This window comes from Platalea leucorodia (assembly GCF_965183815.1).
Source record: "Platalea leucorodia genome assembly, chromosome: 11".
NCBI classification, from domain to species: Eukaryota; Metazoa; Chordata; class Aves; order Pelecaniformes; family Threskiornithidae; genus Platalea; species Platalea leucorodia.
In genome coordinates, this window is record NC_138833.1 from 21,468,996 (window position 1) to 21,487,392 (window position 18,397).

At 44.0% G+C, this 18,397-nt stretch overlaps 1 protein-coding gene across 3 annotated transcripts in view; it reads right to left on the reverse strand.

The window, feature by feature from the left end:
• The window catches only part of RNF145 (ring finger protein 145), a 54,348-nt gene extending 36,391 nt beyond the window's left edge, over window positions 1–17,957 (reverse strand). Inside the window, exons 1-4 of one of the 3 annotated variants that reach the window (XM_082324521.1) lie at window positions 15,923–17,957; window positions 15,026–15,362; window positions 14,641–14,781; window positions 1,957–2,170 (exon numbers count right to left, since the gene is read on the reverse strand). In XM_082324521.1, coding sequence (XP_082180647.1) covers window positions 1,957–2,140 — 184 coding nt within the window. In that variant the 5' untranslated portion in view covers window positions 2,141–2,170; window positions 14,641–14,781; window positions 15,026–15,362; window positions 15,923–17,957. Of the gene's footprint in view, window positions 1–1,956; window positions 2,171–10,977; window positions 11,160–14,640; window positions 14,782–15,025; window positions 15,676–15,922 lie in introns of those variants that run through there. The other 2 variants (XM_082324520.1, XM_082324519.1) reach the window with 2 other exon arrangements.
• Between the last annotated feature and the right edge of the window lie 440 nt (window positions 17,958–18,397).

The window sequence follows — 18,397 nt, forward strand, 5'->3', positions numbered from 1 at the left end:
CATATCCATGGTAAGTTATTTAAATTACACACTGGCAGTTAATTTCCCCCAACATATCTTCAAAGGAGCTTAATTTCCCAAACTGGTGGAAAAGTACTTTGTTTTCCTTACAAACCCAATTCATATATTTTGATACGTCATTTTAACTAAGGTTATACTGTAAACTGATGCAATTAAATCTATATAAAATCTTGTGTACGCATGCAAACTGATTTAGCCCAGCCTCACACTGACACAGCTTAAAAAAAAACCACACAAATAACCAAAACAAATCAACTTATTTGAAAAGTACTAGCAAAGTTTTGTCACTGAAAACTGTCTGAAAATCTTTTAAAACAAGCAACTTATTTCATGATTTAGAAGCCCTTCTTGATCAGCAGCTACCAGTTGGAGCAGTGAAAGTACAGACACTCAATATGGCAAAAGCAAAAAGGGAAAGAAGTGCCAGGTGATTGTGCACCTACACAAAAGCACCACATTTATGAGGAGCACAAAGTCAGAATCCACTGGTTTAGTACTAAAATAGCACCCAGGTAAGAAGTACCTTGGTAACAACACCTACCCTCTCCTTAGCGCTTTCTATTGGTGTATCTCAACGTACTTAAGGCGAGGACAAGGTTATCAAAATGACTGTAAAGAGGGGCTGTGTCACAGCTGGAAATTATCCACTGACATCTTGATAGCCTACTGCACAACTGTTAGTTCTGTATTAGAAATTGATCTGAGAAACTAAGTATTGCGTGCATACAAGTGCATGAGAAAGCCAGCTGTAGCTCCATGCCACCACGGTCCTGGGTCACATTCACCAGCAACAACCAAGCACTCCCTCCCACAAACATACGAAAAGGGCATAGAAATGGGACACCAGCTTTTTGCATTATAAGTACAAAAAGTATCCCAGCATGAGTATAATGGAGCCGTAACAAAGCAAGCCACATGTGTTTTTAATGGCAGTAAATAATTTCCAGGCAATAGACATTTAATAGATTAAAAAAGAAAAATCACATGCCAACACTTCTGCAGTCAGGATTAAAAACCTGGACATGCTACTTAAAATAAACCACAGTCCTCCAACTATTTAACTAAAGGGCGTTTCCTTCAGCTGACTGAACTACATCTTTATCCTCCAAAGCCATCTATAAGGAAGAAGCACTGCAGAGTGGGAAAATTATATGCTAGCCATTTCTCTCCGAGCTAGGCAGTACTCACGCAGATGGTCATTGGCTATCAACCTCAACAGCCTGGATCCAATCCCTAATTAACCCCATGTGCAGACACTAGATGAATCACAACCCTACCTGGAGAGCCCATCCCAGAACATCAATCCCTTCATCTCCTAAAAACAGACACCTAGCATTCCAGAGCTAGACTTGCAGGCCAAGGTTCAAACCTCAGCTCCCTGAGCTGTGTTAGTAATTTCGTCCGTTTCTCTGCAACGCGAAGATGTGTTACCTGCTCTCATCCACTCACAGCACATACACGGTTCATAAGGTTGTGAACTGAAGAGCCATACCCATGCCGCAGTGAAAGGTAACCTTTGGTGCTCTGGTCACAGACCAAACTAGGCAACCTCTTCCCTAGTCTCCTGTTTAATGCCAATGATATAAATCACAATACTCCTTGTCTGCACAGCATGTCACAGCAGCTTTCTCATCCGTCAGACACAGGCCAAAGCCACTGCGCTATTCTTCCAGGGCATCAATCGTGTTTCCAGACACCAGGTTTACTCTATTTACATATCAAGGCTAAATAACAAACTTCAGGAAAAGACCCTAGAGAGGATTTCTTTACTGCTAACATGAACAGTCCCTTAAGCAGAACTGTAACGAATATATTCTTGTGCTATTTCTTGTAATCAATATATTATCATGCTATTACCAAACTCTTAAAATTCTTGTAGTAAGCAAAACGGTATTTCCTACAGTAGCGTTTTCTCATGAATACACGTACACTTACCCACATAATGCATATTAAGGGCCAAGTACTTGTACTGGAAGAGAGGGTTGTTGTGCAGGCTACTTCTTTGGATCTGCTGGAAGAATGAGCTGACATCCCATCTGTACAAGACATCCAACAGCATGATGCTTGGGACCCTTAGGGCCACATTTAATACTGCCTCCAACTTCTCCTTTGCAGCCATTCTCTTCCCCTTCTGTGAATTGGCAGCAGACTGTAAAGAGCACAAGACAGAGAAGAGTAACCAGATCAATCTCACTGTACAAACAGCTATTAGGCTTTGTGATCATATGAATGGGGCTTCCTGTGCGGCCACAAATGACTGAATGCATCGACTGAGTTAAAGTCAAACCCAGACAGGACAGCTTCTATTTTTGCTATATAAAGGTCAATTTGCTAGCAATTTTTCCACGGTGATGCTGTAAAATGCGGAAGAAGGGACAGGTTAATGACATAAAAATGGTCAAAGGGTGCGTACTGAATAAACCTTAATTCGTATTTGCACTAAATTAACATGCAAGACCCCAGCCAAAAGACCCCAATGTACTGGGTACTACACAAACATGAACACGATAAGCTTTAGAAAGCAAATACCTGATAAGCGTTAGAAAGCAAACACCAACAAAAATTCAGACGCTGCCTCCACTTAGTTTAACACTATTTCTATGCCTCTCAAATGAAATAACCACCAACTAAGAGTTCTTAAAACACTTTAGATTCACTTCCTCAATGCAAATTGAAATAATTTTCCAATATCTAAGCTTTTACAAAGTCATTTACGGCATTCATTAGCCTCTACGAATTTATATACTTCTGGAATTTGAGGGCTGCGTGTTTTGAAGATTAGGACCAATAATGCAACTATTCTACTCATTTTAATGTAATTCATCGCAAGCAATCATACAAACAGAAGACCATATCCTCACTCCAGAGTACTAGAAGGTAATTTAATTTGGAGCTTGTGATCAGAGAAGCTGGATGATGTACGACAATGAAGGGTGCTCTTTTTTTTTGTTTTTTTTTAAACAGGAAAAAAAAATGCCAGTCCACAACAGCATCTCCGAAGAGATCTAGTCACCAACAGGACCATTTTAAAGAGCAAAAGGATCAGTTTCCACATCCTGCCGGAGCACTGCCTTCAGCTGAGACCGACAGCTGCTCCGAAGCGAAATGCGCTGTTTTCACCACGTGCCCCTGCCCACCCTAGAACAGCCTTCACCCCCGGCTGTATTTGTGAGCCACCCGTTACATATACACTGTATTAGAGAAGCGCGGTTGAAGGATTGAAGGCCAAGGTGGGGATGATCCAGCAAGTTTTTATCCACAAGCAGCCACTCAAACAAGTAAAAACAATCGCCCGCAGCACCATCGGTCCCCCAGTGAGGTCAGATGTAAGAAAAGGCTCCCAATCCCAATTATTAGGGGGACAATTGGAAAGAACTGCATCCTGACCAAAGAAACAGAAAACTCTGCACTTGGCACTGCACTTTTTAAATAATCTTTTACAGGACTTGATTCATATTGTCCTTGTGCAAGTTTTAAAAGCTTTTGCACTTGTGAAAGTTTTATACTATCAAGCCAGCGCGGAAATACAGCATGAAATGAAGCCATGCTGATATACAGAAACAAACAAACAAAAAATCTTCCTTCTTGTATGGGGACACACGCACGCACACACAATCCTCATGTGACATTTTATATGTGTTGCTATGGCCAAGATGCTACCATAAACTGTTCATGTGCACACCTAAAGCCACAATGACACTTGTCAAGGCATGATGACAAAATTAATTCAGCTGAAGAAGTTAAGACAGATCAAAACACGAGATTTGGCAGAGCAAACCACAGGTTCCAGGGCTGCTGCTTGTCATCGTCTAGCCCGCAGTCTAACTTTTCAAGTTACGTAAACGCAGGCGCCTTTTACAGAGCTCTTGCAACAGCTCTACAAACCCCAAAGACAGCACATCCTTCCCCTCCCCGCTACGTCGGGCATCCCACACACCACCAGCATTTCACAATGCTTCCCAAAACGAATTAAAAGGTCAGCCAGAAGACTACAAATATTTAGAATGAACAACCAAAACCATTGCCCAAGCAGCTACTACAGAACACTAGCATTCAACATTTAGTGTGAATAAAAGATAGAGTATGGTACGGCACAAAAGTTGGGAGCTACACAGATTGTATACAAAGAGTTTTGCCAGGCTGCATGCTGAAATACAAGCCTATGCTCAGCACACAGCTTAAATAATTCGTATCAAAACATTTTAAATGCCCTGGAATTTTCAAAAATCCTGCGTTCTGCCAAGTTCACAAAATTAATTAAAACTTTGAAATTAAGCTGCCTCCTGGTTTTTTGCTAGGTTACTTTTCCAAGTAGATCAGGGCTTAGGGGTGGGCGGGAACCGACTTAACAGATTTTCACTCTGTCATAAACACAGCCAGGTAAAGTGACAACAAGCACCTGATTTCAAATGACATTCTCATAACTGTCAAACCTCCTCCAGTCATCAACAACAGCCAAACACGTAGGACAAGAAGGGAATTTTCACTTGAGCTTTCACTTTCCTTAATTACTCCAAATGCAGAATTCCATGGACTTCTCCTAATACTGAAAGTTAATTGAGGTTCAGCACATCCAAATTAAGCTGAAAAATTTTGCCTCCCAAATTCATATACGCATACCTGAGAATGTAAGAGAACTGAAAAGGGCAGCATTTATATTACCTAAGAAAACAAAGTTTCAAACCCTGTTAAAACAAAAGCAAAACAAACGTTGAAAACCACATTATGTCGCAATGGGTAGGCTATGAGAAGCAACTACTGCAACTCTGCAGCACATTCTGTCACTGACTGCCAAAAGCATCCAGTACTAATAAGAAACCCTTTAAAATTAACTCCACTAGAAATGCGGATGTGTTAAATAAAGCCTCAGTTGTAATTGCTGCCAAGTTCTAACAGAATGTAATACAGGCAAGCAACAAAGTCCATTGCTCTAAGCTCATTATATTGTAAAGAGCTCTCACAATACATTATTTTGATTGGTATAAAAACAAACAAAAAACCCAAAAAACCACACCACAACATTAAACCTCTAAAACCTTTAGATAAGTGATGATGACAAGAGTTGCTGGATGCTCAGATGTTAGGAAAACACAGGTCACTGTTTTACATAGCCAAAAAATGGACTTAAGAACAGGACCGGGAAGCCATTAGTTTGTGTTTCAAAAATGTTTTCCCATGATTTCAAACATCTCCCTGTTCCAAACCAGGGTAAGAAAAAGAACAGTCTTAGGAAGAACTTCAGACTTCACATTCCAAGTGAGTGCAAGCACAGTTGTGCTATTCGACCAAAAGCACCTTTTAAAAATTTCCCATCGTAACTGATTAATGTTCATGGAAATTTTTTTGTTTGCTAACAACACAGTACTTTTCATAAATCCCTCCCTCACCTGACATAGCCATTTTGTCAAAAGCATATTTCTGGCTAGCTTTAAACAGAACAGTAGAATTAGCAAAACACAATTTAAGGAAAAAAAAAAAAAATATCTGTCCCAGTTCATTCCATTAGCAGAACAGATTAGCAGTAAATTCAAAAAAACCCTGAAAGATAACACACATTTTCCCTTCAATAGAATTTTCTTTGAGGTTTTGTTATCGTATAAAATTTTACCATTTCGACTGAAGCTGTGAATTATGCCACTTAAACCAGCGTAACTGTTGTGGATGCACCAACTTGGATATAAACTTATCACATCACAGGCAGAAAATACTCACTGGTAAAGCAGCACAAGAGGCCACACAAAATCCGCATCCATTTATCCAAGCAGGTGCAAAATTACATCAACAGAGTGGAGTTTCTACATTTAGAAAAGCATTAATTATAAAGTTACTTAATGGTTACAGAAATCTGCTGGAGTATCTGCGAATTTAAGAGTTACTCTAACACTACTGCCACCAAAAATCACCACAGAAAGACACAGTAATTCCAGCTGGGATCAGAACTTCAAAACCAGACTTGATCCTGCAACATTCAGCCTAACATTTGTGAACAAGATGCTCATTCTCCTATAGGATTACAACCTAAAAATACTTGGAAAGCTTGACTAGAAACCAAAAGAGACAATTTCAACTTCTGTTCTTCACACCTATGAAATTCTAGTTACTTTGGATACACCCATTAACAAGCAGACTTTGATCTTAGTCTAGTTTCCACTGTAGATTATTTTTCAGTGATGCATTCTGAAACTAAAAACATCACCAGGAAAAGCTTTTTTTTCCCCCATAGGGTAAACTTTGCTAGCTAGATCTTGAAGAGGGGAAAAAAGAAAGAAAAAAATAAACCCAAACCAGAATATACAACTCCTATCTGTAACTATAGAAGAGCTCAGTGTCACAGTTAAGAACTAAAATTAGACCCATCACCTGGGTTGCATTCACGCAGTCCCCAGAACCCCTCCTTCTATACGCCTGTCCTGTTCTTGGGAGCAAAAAGAAAGGAATTTGAAGCACAGAAGGATCCCATTCTTCAGAGACTTAGATCTTTATATCATCAGTTTGGGAGGGAGAAAGCAAAGAGAAGGGAAGGAACAGGATGAAAAGGTTTATCAGGTATGCACTTAGAAAAGAATTTCCCTGTGTGAGGCTGTAGGAAAAAAACCACTAGAACTCCAGAGAGTGAGTCACCGATCCATCAAAACAGCTCTTTCCCATGCAGTCAGCAGCAAGGAAAGCAAAAGATGTCTTGCTCCCGTACAATTTAAATTGACTAACAAGGACAGTACTCAAAAATTTCTGCTGAGCAGGCCAGAAACAGCGAGCATACCAAGTGCACTAATAAAGCAGTGAAACATTGCAGACGTGTACGGCAACACTGTCATTAGGATCCGGTCAGCATTTCCAATAATAGTCAGTTTTTGTAGTTCCCTAGAGTAGTTCAGTAATTTAAAGCAATAACCAGAGACTATTTAGCCTTCAATTTAAAGGTTTAGAGTCAGTTGGCAAACAGACCACTCGATCTTGCTATGTAAGAAGTTAACACAAATAAACAATTTTTTTTTCTCTTTTTTTTCCTGTCGGGTCTAACAATATGGATTGCTATGGAGTTGCTGCGCTGGTGTGACTGGAGCACCGTTATTTCTACCTAGAAAACAAATGAATTCCTAAATTCCTACACCCAAGACTCATTCAGTTGTGAACTGAGGCACAGCTAAGCTTAAGCATTCCAAACAAATACACAACCTACTTCACGAAAAACAACTTTTACTGCAAAGCAAATTAGGTCAACCTTTCATCTGTTCATAGGGACATAAGTGAACATACGTTCACATTAAAGGCATATTAAAAATAGACAAAACCAACTAGAGTCAGTTAACTGTACAGAAGAAAAAAAAAAATCTACATTTCCAACTTTCATTAATTCTACCAAGTTTTATATGAGGGAGGAGAAAATCAATTCAGGAAATGAGGATACATATCACAGAGCTGTGAAGTTAAAGTTTTCTTTAAAGATTTATTTCTGGAGTACTTGATACACTATGAGCAGTTCCAGTACACTCTCAATTATATAGCAAGTGTATTATTTATAGGCAGCCTGTAAAACATCCCGCGTCTTTTATTTTCCATAATGAGCAGGTAAGACCAGGGAACTGAACGCGGGAACTAACACATGTTAACAAAGGTTAACAAATCCACCAGGTATGCAGCAAAATCTTTCTGTGGATTCCTACAGGATCAGCGGTCTGCCTGCCCGTGATCAGTTCAAACCCAGTCACACTAGGAGGGGCTGCTTGTTTTTTAGATCACGGATTTGCTGAGTTCAGTTAGGCATCTGAAAGACAGGAATATATTTTTATTTTAATGAATTAGAACTAATAATATCTTTAAGTAAAATCTTCAGGAAAAAAAAAAAATCTAGATTGAATCAACAAACTGAACTGCTCTGAGGTCCTTTTTGACTCTACAGTTTCTTGCCAGTCCGAGATTTGGTTTATTAACTAGTTATTCAGCATTTTTTTTTGCCGTCACAGCCATGTTTGCAAGCCTACACCTACAGGCCTGCCTAACCACATTTGTATCAGCACATTCTGAGAAAATCTGGGCAGCAATCCCAAAGCGCCTCTGCAGAGGACAGAATACCCAGAGGACCTGCACACAGAGCATTAATGACAGCCCAAGATGATGCAGTCTGTGACAACCCACCTCGGAGAGCTGGATCACAGGAAGAGCAGCCACGCAAGTAAAGCTGGCGTACCCCATCAATATCACAAAAAAAAAATATGCAACCCAAATGTGTTACCAGGATGAAGATGCATGACAGGATGAAATATATTTCATCCTCCACAGTTGCTCATTTAGTTTTTAAGCCATTTCAGATATAGACAACAGCCTATGTTTAAAGCCTGCAGTGCCAAGAACTAGTTACCTGACTGGTTAGAAGTTAAAATATAAAATAAGACTTTCAAGATCTCTCTAGGTCAATACTGATAAAGTTCCTATTGCTGCTGCTGCCTCACCTATTTGAGTCCTGTAAATAAAGAGCACCAGTTTCCAGGCCTGTCAAAATAGGCAGCTTAGCTTCCTGCAGTACCAGACTCTCGCAACAGGAAGATCAAACAAATGGTGAGAACACTTCGAAAAGTCCCTTTTAAAACACGTTCAAACTCAAGACATGCAACCAGAAAATTTTTCCAGAAAAACTCCATGAGGTGGATTCACTTCTGAATGTTCCTTTCAAGTATGCAACTAATTACAAAGCAGCAGGGCTTCTCTAAAATGAAAGGAAATGTTATAAAAGTAAAGGCAGGGAAACTGGCGCACCGATGTCTGAATCATATCGAAGGCACTAGACACGAACATGCACTTAAAAAGCAAAACTACAGTGAACTGTCCACTTTATAACCACATCAAACATTGCCAGGTGTATTTGGAGCTAAAAATGGACTCAGAGTAAATCACCACACAAATACAAAGAGTTCCAGAGGACTGGAGGAGAAGCTATCCGCATGTCTGTGCAAAGAGGAGGAAGCCAACTCAAGTTTAGCAAACAGCATAGAGAATGTTTTTGAGAGTGCAACATGAAACACTAAGCAGGCTTATGTAGTTTTCCACAACACACCCCTTCGTTCACATCTTATTGGCATGATGTGCCTTTCTGCAGCTGCACCATGGACTCCAGCTGCTGAACCGGAGTGAGATACTGATCTCCTCCATCACCTCCAAAAGGAAGGAATTCCCTGGTATTTCTTCCAACACACATGGTTCAGTTCGTATCTCCATCAGAATTAGGTGGCTTTCACATCAGTAGTTCCTCCTAAGACTGATATAAACAAGGTGAACCCTGTGCTTTGGACAAGCAGCAACTTTACGTTGCTCTCTAAGATTTCTGACACTCCTTCCAAATAATGGTGGTCACAAAGACAACTATTTCCTAACGCTAATGAGTTTAGGAATTAATAAAATTAAATCCTTTCATGACATTATGGCTCAAAAAACAGCACCTGATTACCACAGTTATTAAAACTAGAAACAAAAAGATACAGTTTCTCACACACGGGCAGCTCGTTATTTAAGATAACTGGCAAAAATGAGCCAAGGTTGCAGGTAAACCAAAGTTACAGGGTGCAATAGCTTAACAGTTCTCACCTTAGAACATGCATTTTTCAATGTTTAAATCTATCTTCGCTAACCTACAAACAAAAGCGATCAAAGAGAGTAATTAAAAATCATTTCCTTCTTCCCCTCCCAGGTTTGATCTCTGGGGGTGCATTACGCACAAAAAAAAAAAAACCTAATACAAATATAATTAAAAGTATCCAAGTCCCAAGTCCACAAAACAAGTTAACAGAAACTCTTGTACTAAAAATTGCAGAAGAAACGACTGCAGCAACACCTACAGACTTAAAAAAAAAAAAAATATTTTGAATGAGATCACAAGCGGCTAATATTTATGAGTCAAACATGTTACAGAAATCTCCCTTTTCACTGGTAAACAAAAGACTTTTTTCACCTATAATGTCTACTATTCTCCCTTGTGCATTACGTGCATTAAACAAAAAAACCGCACCTTTTTTCCCCACTTTATTCTCCCAATCACATTATTTTTGCACCAGTCCCCACACACCCCCCAAAAAGACAGCGCAACCGAAAGATAAGAACCCCTCTAAGAGCGACCATCTGTCAGGAGGGTGCATAGTACACAGAACCACTCTCCATCGCGGAAAAAAAATGAAAATTCTCACCACAAACCTTATTTTAAAAGGCTACAGGAGGTCTCAGAAAACTGCCTAACATGACAGAAGTGGGAAAGAGAGAAAAAGCCCTGTTCTTCCCGCTACGGAGAGACTGCTCCTTACATAAGCGTTACCATATGCTCCAGGGCCCGGCTCCAGGAGGGAATAACCGGGCCGCCCCCCTCCCCGCCCGGGTGCGGGCACAGGACGCGGCTCCGTGCGGCCTCTGCCCCGCAGAGAGAGGCTTGGCGGGCTCACAGCCGGCTGCGGGAAGCAGAAGGTAAAGCCGGACCCCCGAGAAGGAGGGGGAGCCCCGCAACCCCCACAGCGGAGCCAGCACCTCGCTCACGACTGCAGCGCCCAGCAACTCATCCTCTGGGCCTGAGCCAAGCTCCACAGCCGGCCCGAGCACACGTAAACTCTACGATCCCCCCACCACCACCCCCGGCCTTTCGCCCACCTCCACGCACACTCTCCCCGACCGGTTTCCCGCCCGCCAGGCCACACTACGGCCTTCCCGCCCGGCGCCGCAGCAAAGCCCCCCGCGTCCCCCGCCGCCTCTGAACTCCAGTAACCCCCGGCAAAGCTCGCTGCAAGCCAGGGCGGGCGGAGGGAGGGGAGAGAGGGGGAGGAGGAGGAAGAGGAGGAGGGGGACGCTGCGCACAGGGAAGCTCGGGGAAGCCCCGCCACGCAAAGCCGCGTACACGCGAGGGGCGGGCGGGGGGCGCCTCGGCCACCGCGACGGCCCGGAGGGGCGGGAGCGCGTCCGAGGCGGCGGGTGGGGAATCACCTGGGCCGGCGGGGTCCTCGCCGCCGCCTCCTCCTCCTCTCGCTTCGGCTCCGCGCTTCACAGCGACGACGGCGGCGGCGGCGGCTCGGTGCCCGGCGGCGGCAGAGCGGCTCTTCGAGGCAGCATGGCCGCGCCGCGCCGCCTCAGGGCGCCGGCAGCCTCCGGCCCCGCGGACGGGTGGCCATGGCCCCGCTGCCTGCGCGCCGCCCCGCTCCGCGCATGCGCCCGCCCCGCCCCGCGCCACCGCTCCAGCGCCTCCCCGCCCCCGCGCGCTGCCCTCCGCTGCGGACGTGACCGGCAGGCAGCGCGCGGGACGCGCTTTTTGAGGGGAAAAGCGAGAGTTTCGGGTGAAAAGCGCCGCGTCGGGCGTAGGAATTTGTCTGGGGAGGCTGCGCGGCGAGGGCTGCCAGCCGGCCAGCGGGGCTCTGTCCTTACCGCCGGGGCTGCTCGGCGCCAGCCGCCCCCTCGCCACGCTGCTCCCCGTTTCCCTCCGCCGCCAAGGCCGAGGCTTGGGGTTCAATTCCGATGGGAGAGCGGGGGTTTTGGTCTTGGTTTGGTTTTGGGTCCTCCCGGGATGCGGAGGACTCGTCGGGGGAGCTGCAAGCCTGAGAGATGACTCACAAGAGCCAGGCAGCAAAATCTGAGGTAGCGTCTGGGCAGATGTTTGAAAAGGCAGCTCAGCTATTTTAATAATACTCTCTACTGGCCTTGTGGAACACAAAATGCTGTATTAATTCAAAATATTAAAGTCGACTCAGGTTTTTCCAGTGGAGTGCTGCAGAATCTGTAGTCACCTTTGTTGTGAGATCAACCAGAGAAATACCAGACTTTTTTTTGTTCTTCTGCGTTGCCATTTTTCACCTGGAGACCCGTGCTCGGGGCAGCTCCTCACAGCACGGCCCCTGTGCAGGGCTCCTGCTCCGCAGCCTGCGCTCACAGCCCGCGCGTGAAAAGCCTCACCAATATTTACTCATTCTGTAAAGGTTGCGTGGCCAGGCCCTACCACGCACTCTTAAGTGCTGAGGAAACAAATGTAACCCAAGAGAAGTCATGTTTTTTTACCTTAATGTTTGAAAAATTACAAAGCCACGTTGTCTGGGACATGAAAAAACTTTGAAACACTGAACTGGAAAATCCTGTAGTTCACAAGGGTTGGGCTAGCCAACTTAATAATTGCTTTTTTCCTTCCATCTCTAATGAGGACTGGAGCGTTCACAGACGTAGATATTAACAATGCGTAGCCTCAACACAATGCCTTTATGAAGCAGAGATATTAAAATAAGGAGTTCGGGTGTCTGTCCACATTCTGCTTTGCAAAATTACCCTTGTCTGAGTACCCAAAGGTTTTCAAAACACCAGAAGAAAAAGGCAGCTTGAACATTCCTGTATTAACTTTTATTAAAACTGGGGTAGGGCTCTGCCCTGCTGTATGCTCGGGTGGTTGTATTTGGTGTGCAGACTGGACCCGTCTTCTCCCAAACTCCGGTCAGCCCAGAACGCAGCGGAAAGGAGACCAAATGGCACAACTGGCGGAGGCCTCCCACGTGGAAGCCTCTCCTCAGGCACCACAGAGGAGCTCAGCTTATTGATTTTTCACAAGCTTCAGATGTTAATGTTATTTAAAAAATAACAGGCTTTTTTATTGTACAGCTTTTAGTTTAAAGCTATCGGTTCATGCAAGGATTCCTAAACTCGGTAATTCTTCTCTTTAGAAAGAACAAATAAGCATGCCCGGCCAAACTAAGGACATGCATATACATGTGATTATTACTCATAAGCACTCTGCTCAGGTCAGGCTTACGAGGTTTACAGAGACCCTTCTGATCCAGAGTTTCCTCCTTTGTCACTTAACAGGTCCCTGCATGACAAATGCTTGCAGCTTTTGTGCATCTTTTTATTAATCACGCCACTGTCATGGAATTCTTTTGTTGTATCTGGGGTAAACGCTGCTCCAAACCCTGAACGCCTGCAGAGAACATGGGAAACCAGCGGCTTCACCAGTCTCCAGCCACCCCATTGTTCTGCCTGGCTCAGCCTACTCACTGCTGCGTCAGCGCTCACTAATATTTGCCAGTACCCCACTTCTTATCACAAGGAGTATGAGCCAGCTGTCATATAAGGCATAAGAATTTCAGCTTCATTTCTAGGGCCTGCTTGTCTTCTCATGCCGTACATGGGAAAAAAATCATGAGTCACTTCTTCTCTATTCTTTGTGGGCTTGGTTCAATGCTGACTGATGTCAGGGGCGATGGCGCAGGATCTGTAAGTCCTACCGCCTGTCTTCACTGCTGCTTCTGAGAAAAAAGACGGCAAGCAGCAGGGAGAGGCAAAGATATATTCACAACTGTAGGCAGCGACAGGTATTTATAGGAGATGGAGTGGAAATCTCTCATTATTTTAGAAGGAATTCTATCATGAAAGTATTGTAGTAAATCGCCAAAGTTCTCGCTTCAGTTTGCAAGCAAACAATAGGAACTGAACCCCACCTTTATTTCATTCCATCATCTCTCAGCATTTAATTCTGAAAACGTGTTATTTCACAAAAGCACAGGTTTTCTAATGGGCGGATCAGGTACGTGGCGTTACCGCGGTCTTGTCAGGCATGTCTTTTTTGAAGCACCTCAACTTTCTGCTTCATTTCTCTGGAATTTTAAAAGCCTTTCCTGCATTTTACACTGGGTGGCAAAGAATTCTGAATTCAATGATTGTTTATCTCTCATTATTAACAGAGGCGTTTGGATTGCAAACTTTCAGTGATCAGCAACTGACTGACGCTATGGTGACATCTCATTAAAACTCTCAAAAGGCCTTCTCAGAGTTCAGATAATGTGGAAGCTTGATTTGTCCAGGCGGATGGACAAATGCCAGCACCCCAAACTGCTTACAAAGAAAATCCTTCATAAGAATTCTCAAGAGCAGCAAAATATGCTGACATGGAAGGACACTGCATGCCTAAGGTGGACAATAACATGGGCGGTTTTATTTGAAGCTTTTTACATTGTTTCAAAAAATATTCATACATACATATTTAAAAGCAAAGGAATATCTTAACAAGTAGGTTATATTGCACAAAGTCAGACAAAAGTTAAATAATGCAAAAATTAAGATCGCCTATCGCGAAACCTCATTTGGTGCCTCGTGTGTATGCCTTGTAATACTGCTGGCAGCCAGCCCCCAAAGCCTTTCTGTTCTCTTCTTGCTATTTTATCCCCTTCACTAAATGAAGGAACAAATAAACTTTAATTCCTGCAGAAACACATACCCAGACACAGGAACTGGGCGCATTACTGGGCCCCACAATAGCAACAGAGCCAGCGCATCTCTTCCTCCGATTTACCTCCTCTCACTCCATAGCCCCACCTCAGAAATTCCCCTGCTTTTCCCTTTCTGTGACCCAGTTTCCTAAGTTTCTCCCCATCACTTAGCTTCTCATCGATCCTCATTTTTCCTCTCATTCTCGCTCCTTTTCAGAGCTCTTTCTAGCAATTCAGCTAGTTCCAGTTTCTCAGTTTCATATTTATTTTCACTCTCTTCAGGAAACCACTTCTGCAGTATCTCTGATAATTACATATCTCATATGATTACATATATTTTTACCACTTTCGTAACACTGGAGAGCGCTGACTCCAAACAAACGCACAGCTGCTGTGATTTACAACTTACCTAAAGGAAAGCTATACCGCGCTCTGTGTTGAGAAGCTAGAGAGCTGGGTGGTGATGTAAGGAAAGTGATGAATCAGGTTTTGTTCAGCGAACAAAAGCATCACAGTTCTCTCCCGAGATCCCTTGCCAGTGGGGCATAATCTGGAATACAAAGAATCGAAGTAAATAAAATAAAAATAATTGGGCTGAATAGTGGCAGAAGAATAACAGTTGCATTCAGGAAGTGGAAGAATCATATGGTATACTGGTACAAGCCTCTAGTATTTATAGCATCTCACAGTGCCAACATTAATTAATTAATCTTGAAAAAACTCCTGTAAGGAAACTCTATAAATATTATTCTAACCTCCACTTTACTGATAAGGAAGCTGAGACAGAGACTTACTGTAGTAGCGATAACTTGAAAGTGTGTTTCATTTCAAACTTGAGACATTTCCATGTCTCCAGCTGAGCTGCCAGCTCCTGAAGCACACTGGAAATTCAGCTCTCGGTGTTTTACCCGGATTCACACAGGGACTCAGAATCAGAGCTTGCATTCAAATGCTACATTTGCAGGGCACAGTGATGGCAGTGTCCAGGAAACCACGCTGTCTGTTGTACTACATCTAAGTGGTCATGAACAGCGCAGAAGCCTCGCCTGCGCATCTGCATGGGGCTGGAACCGCTTTGGGTGGCGTAGACTTGACGAGTTGGACATTCTCAGACACCACTGCTTCTACCGCCTGCTTAGAACAAATTATAAAACAGAGAAAAGGCACTGGGGGAAAGTAATAAATAAGAAAGTATTGCAGGAAATAGTAAAAAGAGTCAAGAGGGGAAACCAAAAAGCATAAAACAGATTAAGAGTAAAATACACTGGTACCAAGCTGTATTTTAAGCATTCTTCTATTCCTAGTGGAGAATATGGGCAACGCTCTAGATTTTTTTCCTAACGTGGGTTCAATTTAGAAGTGGGGTAGAGAGACCGGTGCATATTCAAAGGAGTTTTCTGAACCAAAAAGCAATTTGGGGAAAAAAAAAAAAGTTGCAAAACCTTGAAATCAGGGATGTTGGCCCATTCGCAGTCTGCATCACATCAACATCCACACCGACTCCACCATCAAAGTCCCTGAATATAACAAATATTTAGCATCTCTCAGCCCTGCAGCGTCATCACCTTTTGCTTTCTAACTCCTTAGATCACACAGAGATGTGATCTAATCTTTCTTTTAATTCTCAAAGCAACCTTTTGAGCTTTCCACATGGTTTTCAGCTTTAAATGATCATTTTAAAGGATTCTTACCTAGCATCCCCCAGAGTTGCTAGGGGGAATTTTGCTCCCTTACATGCAGCATGAACAGCAATTTAGGAGATGAGCTCCTAGGCTTCAGTAGTTACGCACAGGAGCATATTCCTCAAAACGCTCAGAAGTGCTTGCTGGGAACATGAGGTACTGGAAGGGAGCCAGCAGGCAGCGATTTGACATGCCGTCACTTCTTTTATTTCACCCTGGAGCATCCCAGAACGTAGCGCACATCAAGGTGAAAGGGAACGTGCATTTGCTTTAAAACTTCCCCACTGCTTTTCCTTCCTCCTTGCTCTGCTAGATTACCACAGTGTAAACCCGCAGAGTACCACCGCAAAACAAACTCCTCAGTACAAAGAAAAAGATCATGCTGCTTGGGCTCTGAACTGTAATTATATGGTCTTAGTCAAATTACTGTACCACTTTGCACTTATTAATGTTAGGATTGAGCACCACCATGCGTTTTCACAGCTAAGTAAAAGTATTTATCCGTGCCACATGAATGTTGTCAGGATCAGAGCATTTTTCAACAGCGCCTAGCGCTACGACCTCCTAGCTCAGGACACTAAAACACCAATACCATACCAGAAATGAAATGTGTATAAATACTTATACTTTTTCATATTACTCCTCATACAGAAAAAACAACCCAAAACCCTACTGCCTCTTCTTCAAGAGAACTTTTTAAAAGCCAACCAGAAAATAATAAAAAATATTTTAAAAAGATTACAAATAGAGAGACAATCACACTACCTATCATTTCCGTAGCCTGAATTTTTAAACAGGCCTGGAGGATGCATAGTTTTATGACAGGGTGTGACTTTAATTCCTAGTTGCAGCTTTGGAAGCTTTCCAGCACTACTGTAATGCGCCGCCTCTGTGCGGAGGACAACAGTGTGTCGTAGAAAGAAAAAGCAAACCCTTCATGACGGGGACAAACACATAACGACTGGTTTTACGTGGATTTACCTGCAGTCAGAAGCTAAACTCAACGTGAGCAGTAGTCTCCCATTTGTACCAGTCTTTTGGAAACCAAAGTGCTTTTATGCTAAAACCGGAATATAGAACAGAACTCTAAATACACATCCAGGCAGGAAATACATTAAATTCATATCCACTCAGGAAAGAAATCAGGCTTCTACGCAGTTTTTGTTCATGCTGCGCTTCTTCACTGAGATTTACTTACACTAGGGATAGCTCTTAAAAGTTACAGCGGCCATTCTGAAGAAACTTGTAGTTGGTGCACGGCTGCTTACCACTGCTCTGTTATTCCCTTCCCTATTTATCACCAAATGAAAAAGTGAGAGAAAAATGATCTAACCTCTCTACAGAGCAAGGCCCAAGATGCGGGAAGACTGAAACTTTCACTTCGTTCCTCAAATTTAACAGCGTCTCCGCTGATGCCAAGGGGACCCGCAGTCTGTATCACCTCTGCTGATTTCATATGCGTAAGAACAATTTTTTCCCCTTTAAACTATTTCTGCAAAGCAGAATAACTGAGTGCAAAAGGCCGTCTTTGCGCAAAATACATTTTTTCTTCTACATCTGTCGTCCATGCACAAAACCACGGCAGCTGGAGGCAGTTCTCAAGAATCCCAAGAGTAGCTGAGAAGCGACCCTTGATTCAACGGAGACAAAAAGATAATACGTCTGTCAGAAGCCAGCTCAGAAGCTAAGAAAGTTTTGAAGCAGGATCCCTGGGTACAGAGCAATCTCCTTTCAGGGTTAAGAACAAAAAAGAGACACTGGTGGCAAAGCTGCACATGGGAGTTGCCTCTGCTTGGGGCCCAAGCTGAGCTCCGGAGGGGCTCCCGGGCAGCTCAGCCTGGCAGCTGGTGACGAGGGGAGCGCAGGGGCCCGGGCAGGAGCCTTGCCCATGGCTGCCGTGGATTTTGCCTCACAAAACCACAATTTAGAACCACAGAATCGTTTAGGTTGGAAAAGAGCTTTAAGATCATCAGGTCCAATTGTTAACCCAGCACTGCCAAGGCCACCACTAACCCATGTCCCTAAGCACCACATCCCCCCGGCTTTTAAATCCCCCCAGGGATGGGGACTCAGCCCCTGCCCTGGGCAGCCTGGGCCAGGCCCTGACAGCCCTTTGGGGGAAGAAGTTTTTCCTAATATCCAACCTAAACCTGCCCTGGCGCAGCTTGAGGCCGTTCCCTCTCGTCCCATCGCTTGTTCCTGGGGAGCAGAGACCGACCCCCCCGGCTCCAGCCTCCTTTCAGGCCGTTGCAGAGAGCGAGGAGGGCTCCCCTCAGCCTCCTCTTCTCCAGGCTGAGCCCCCCCAGCTCCCCCAGCCGCTCCTCCCCAGCCTTGTGCTCCAGCCCCTGCCCCAGCCTCGCTGCCCTGCTCTGGCCACGCTCCAGCCCCTCCATGGCCGCCTTGGGGTGCGGGGCCCAGCGCTGAGCACAGCGTTCGAGGGGCGGCCTCACCAGTGCCCAGCGCAGGGACACCATCACCTCCCTG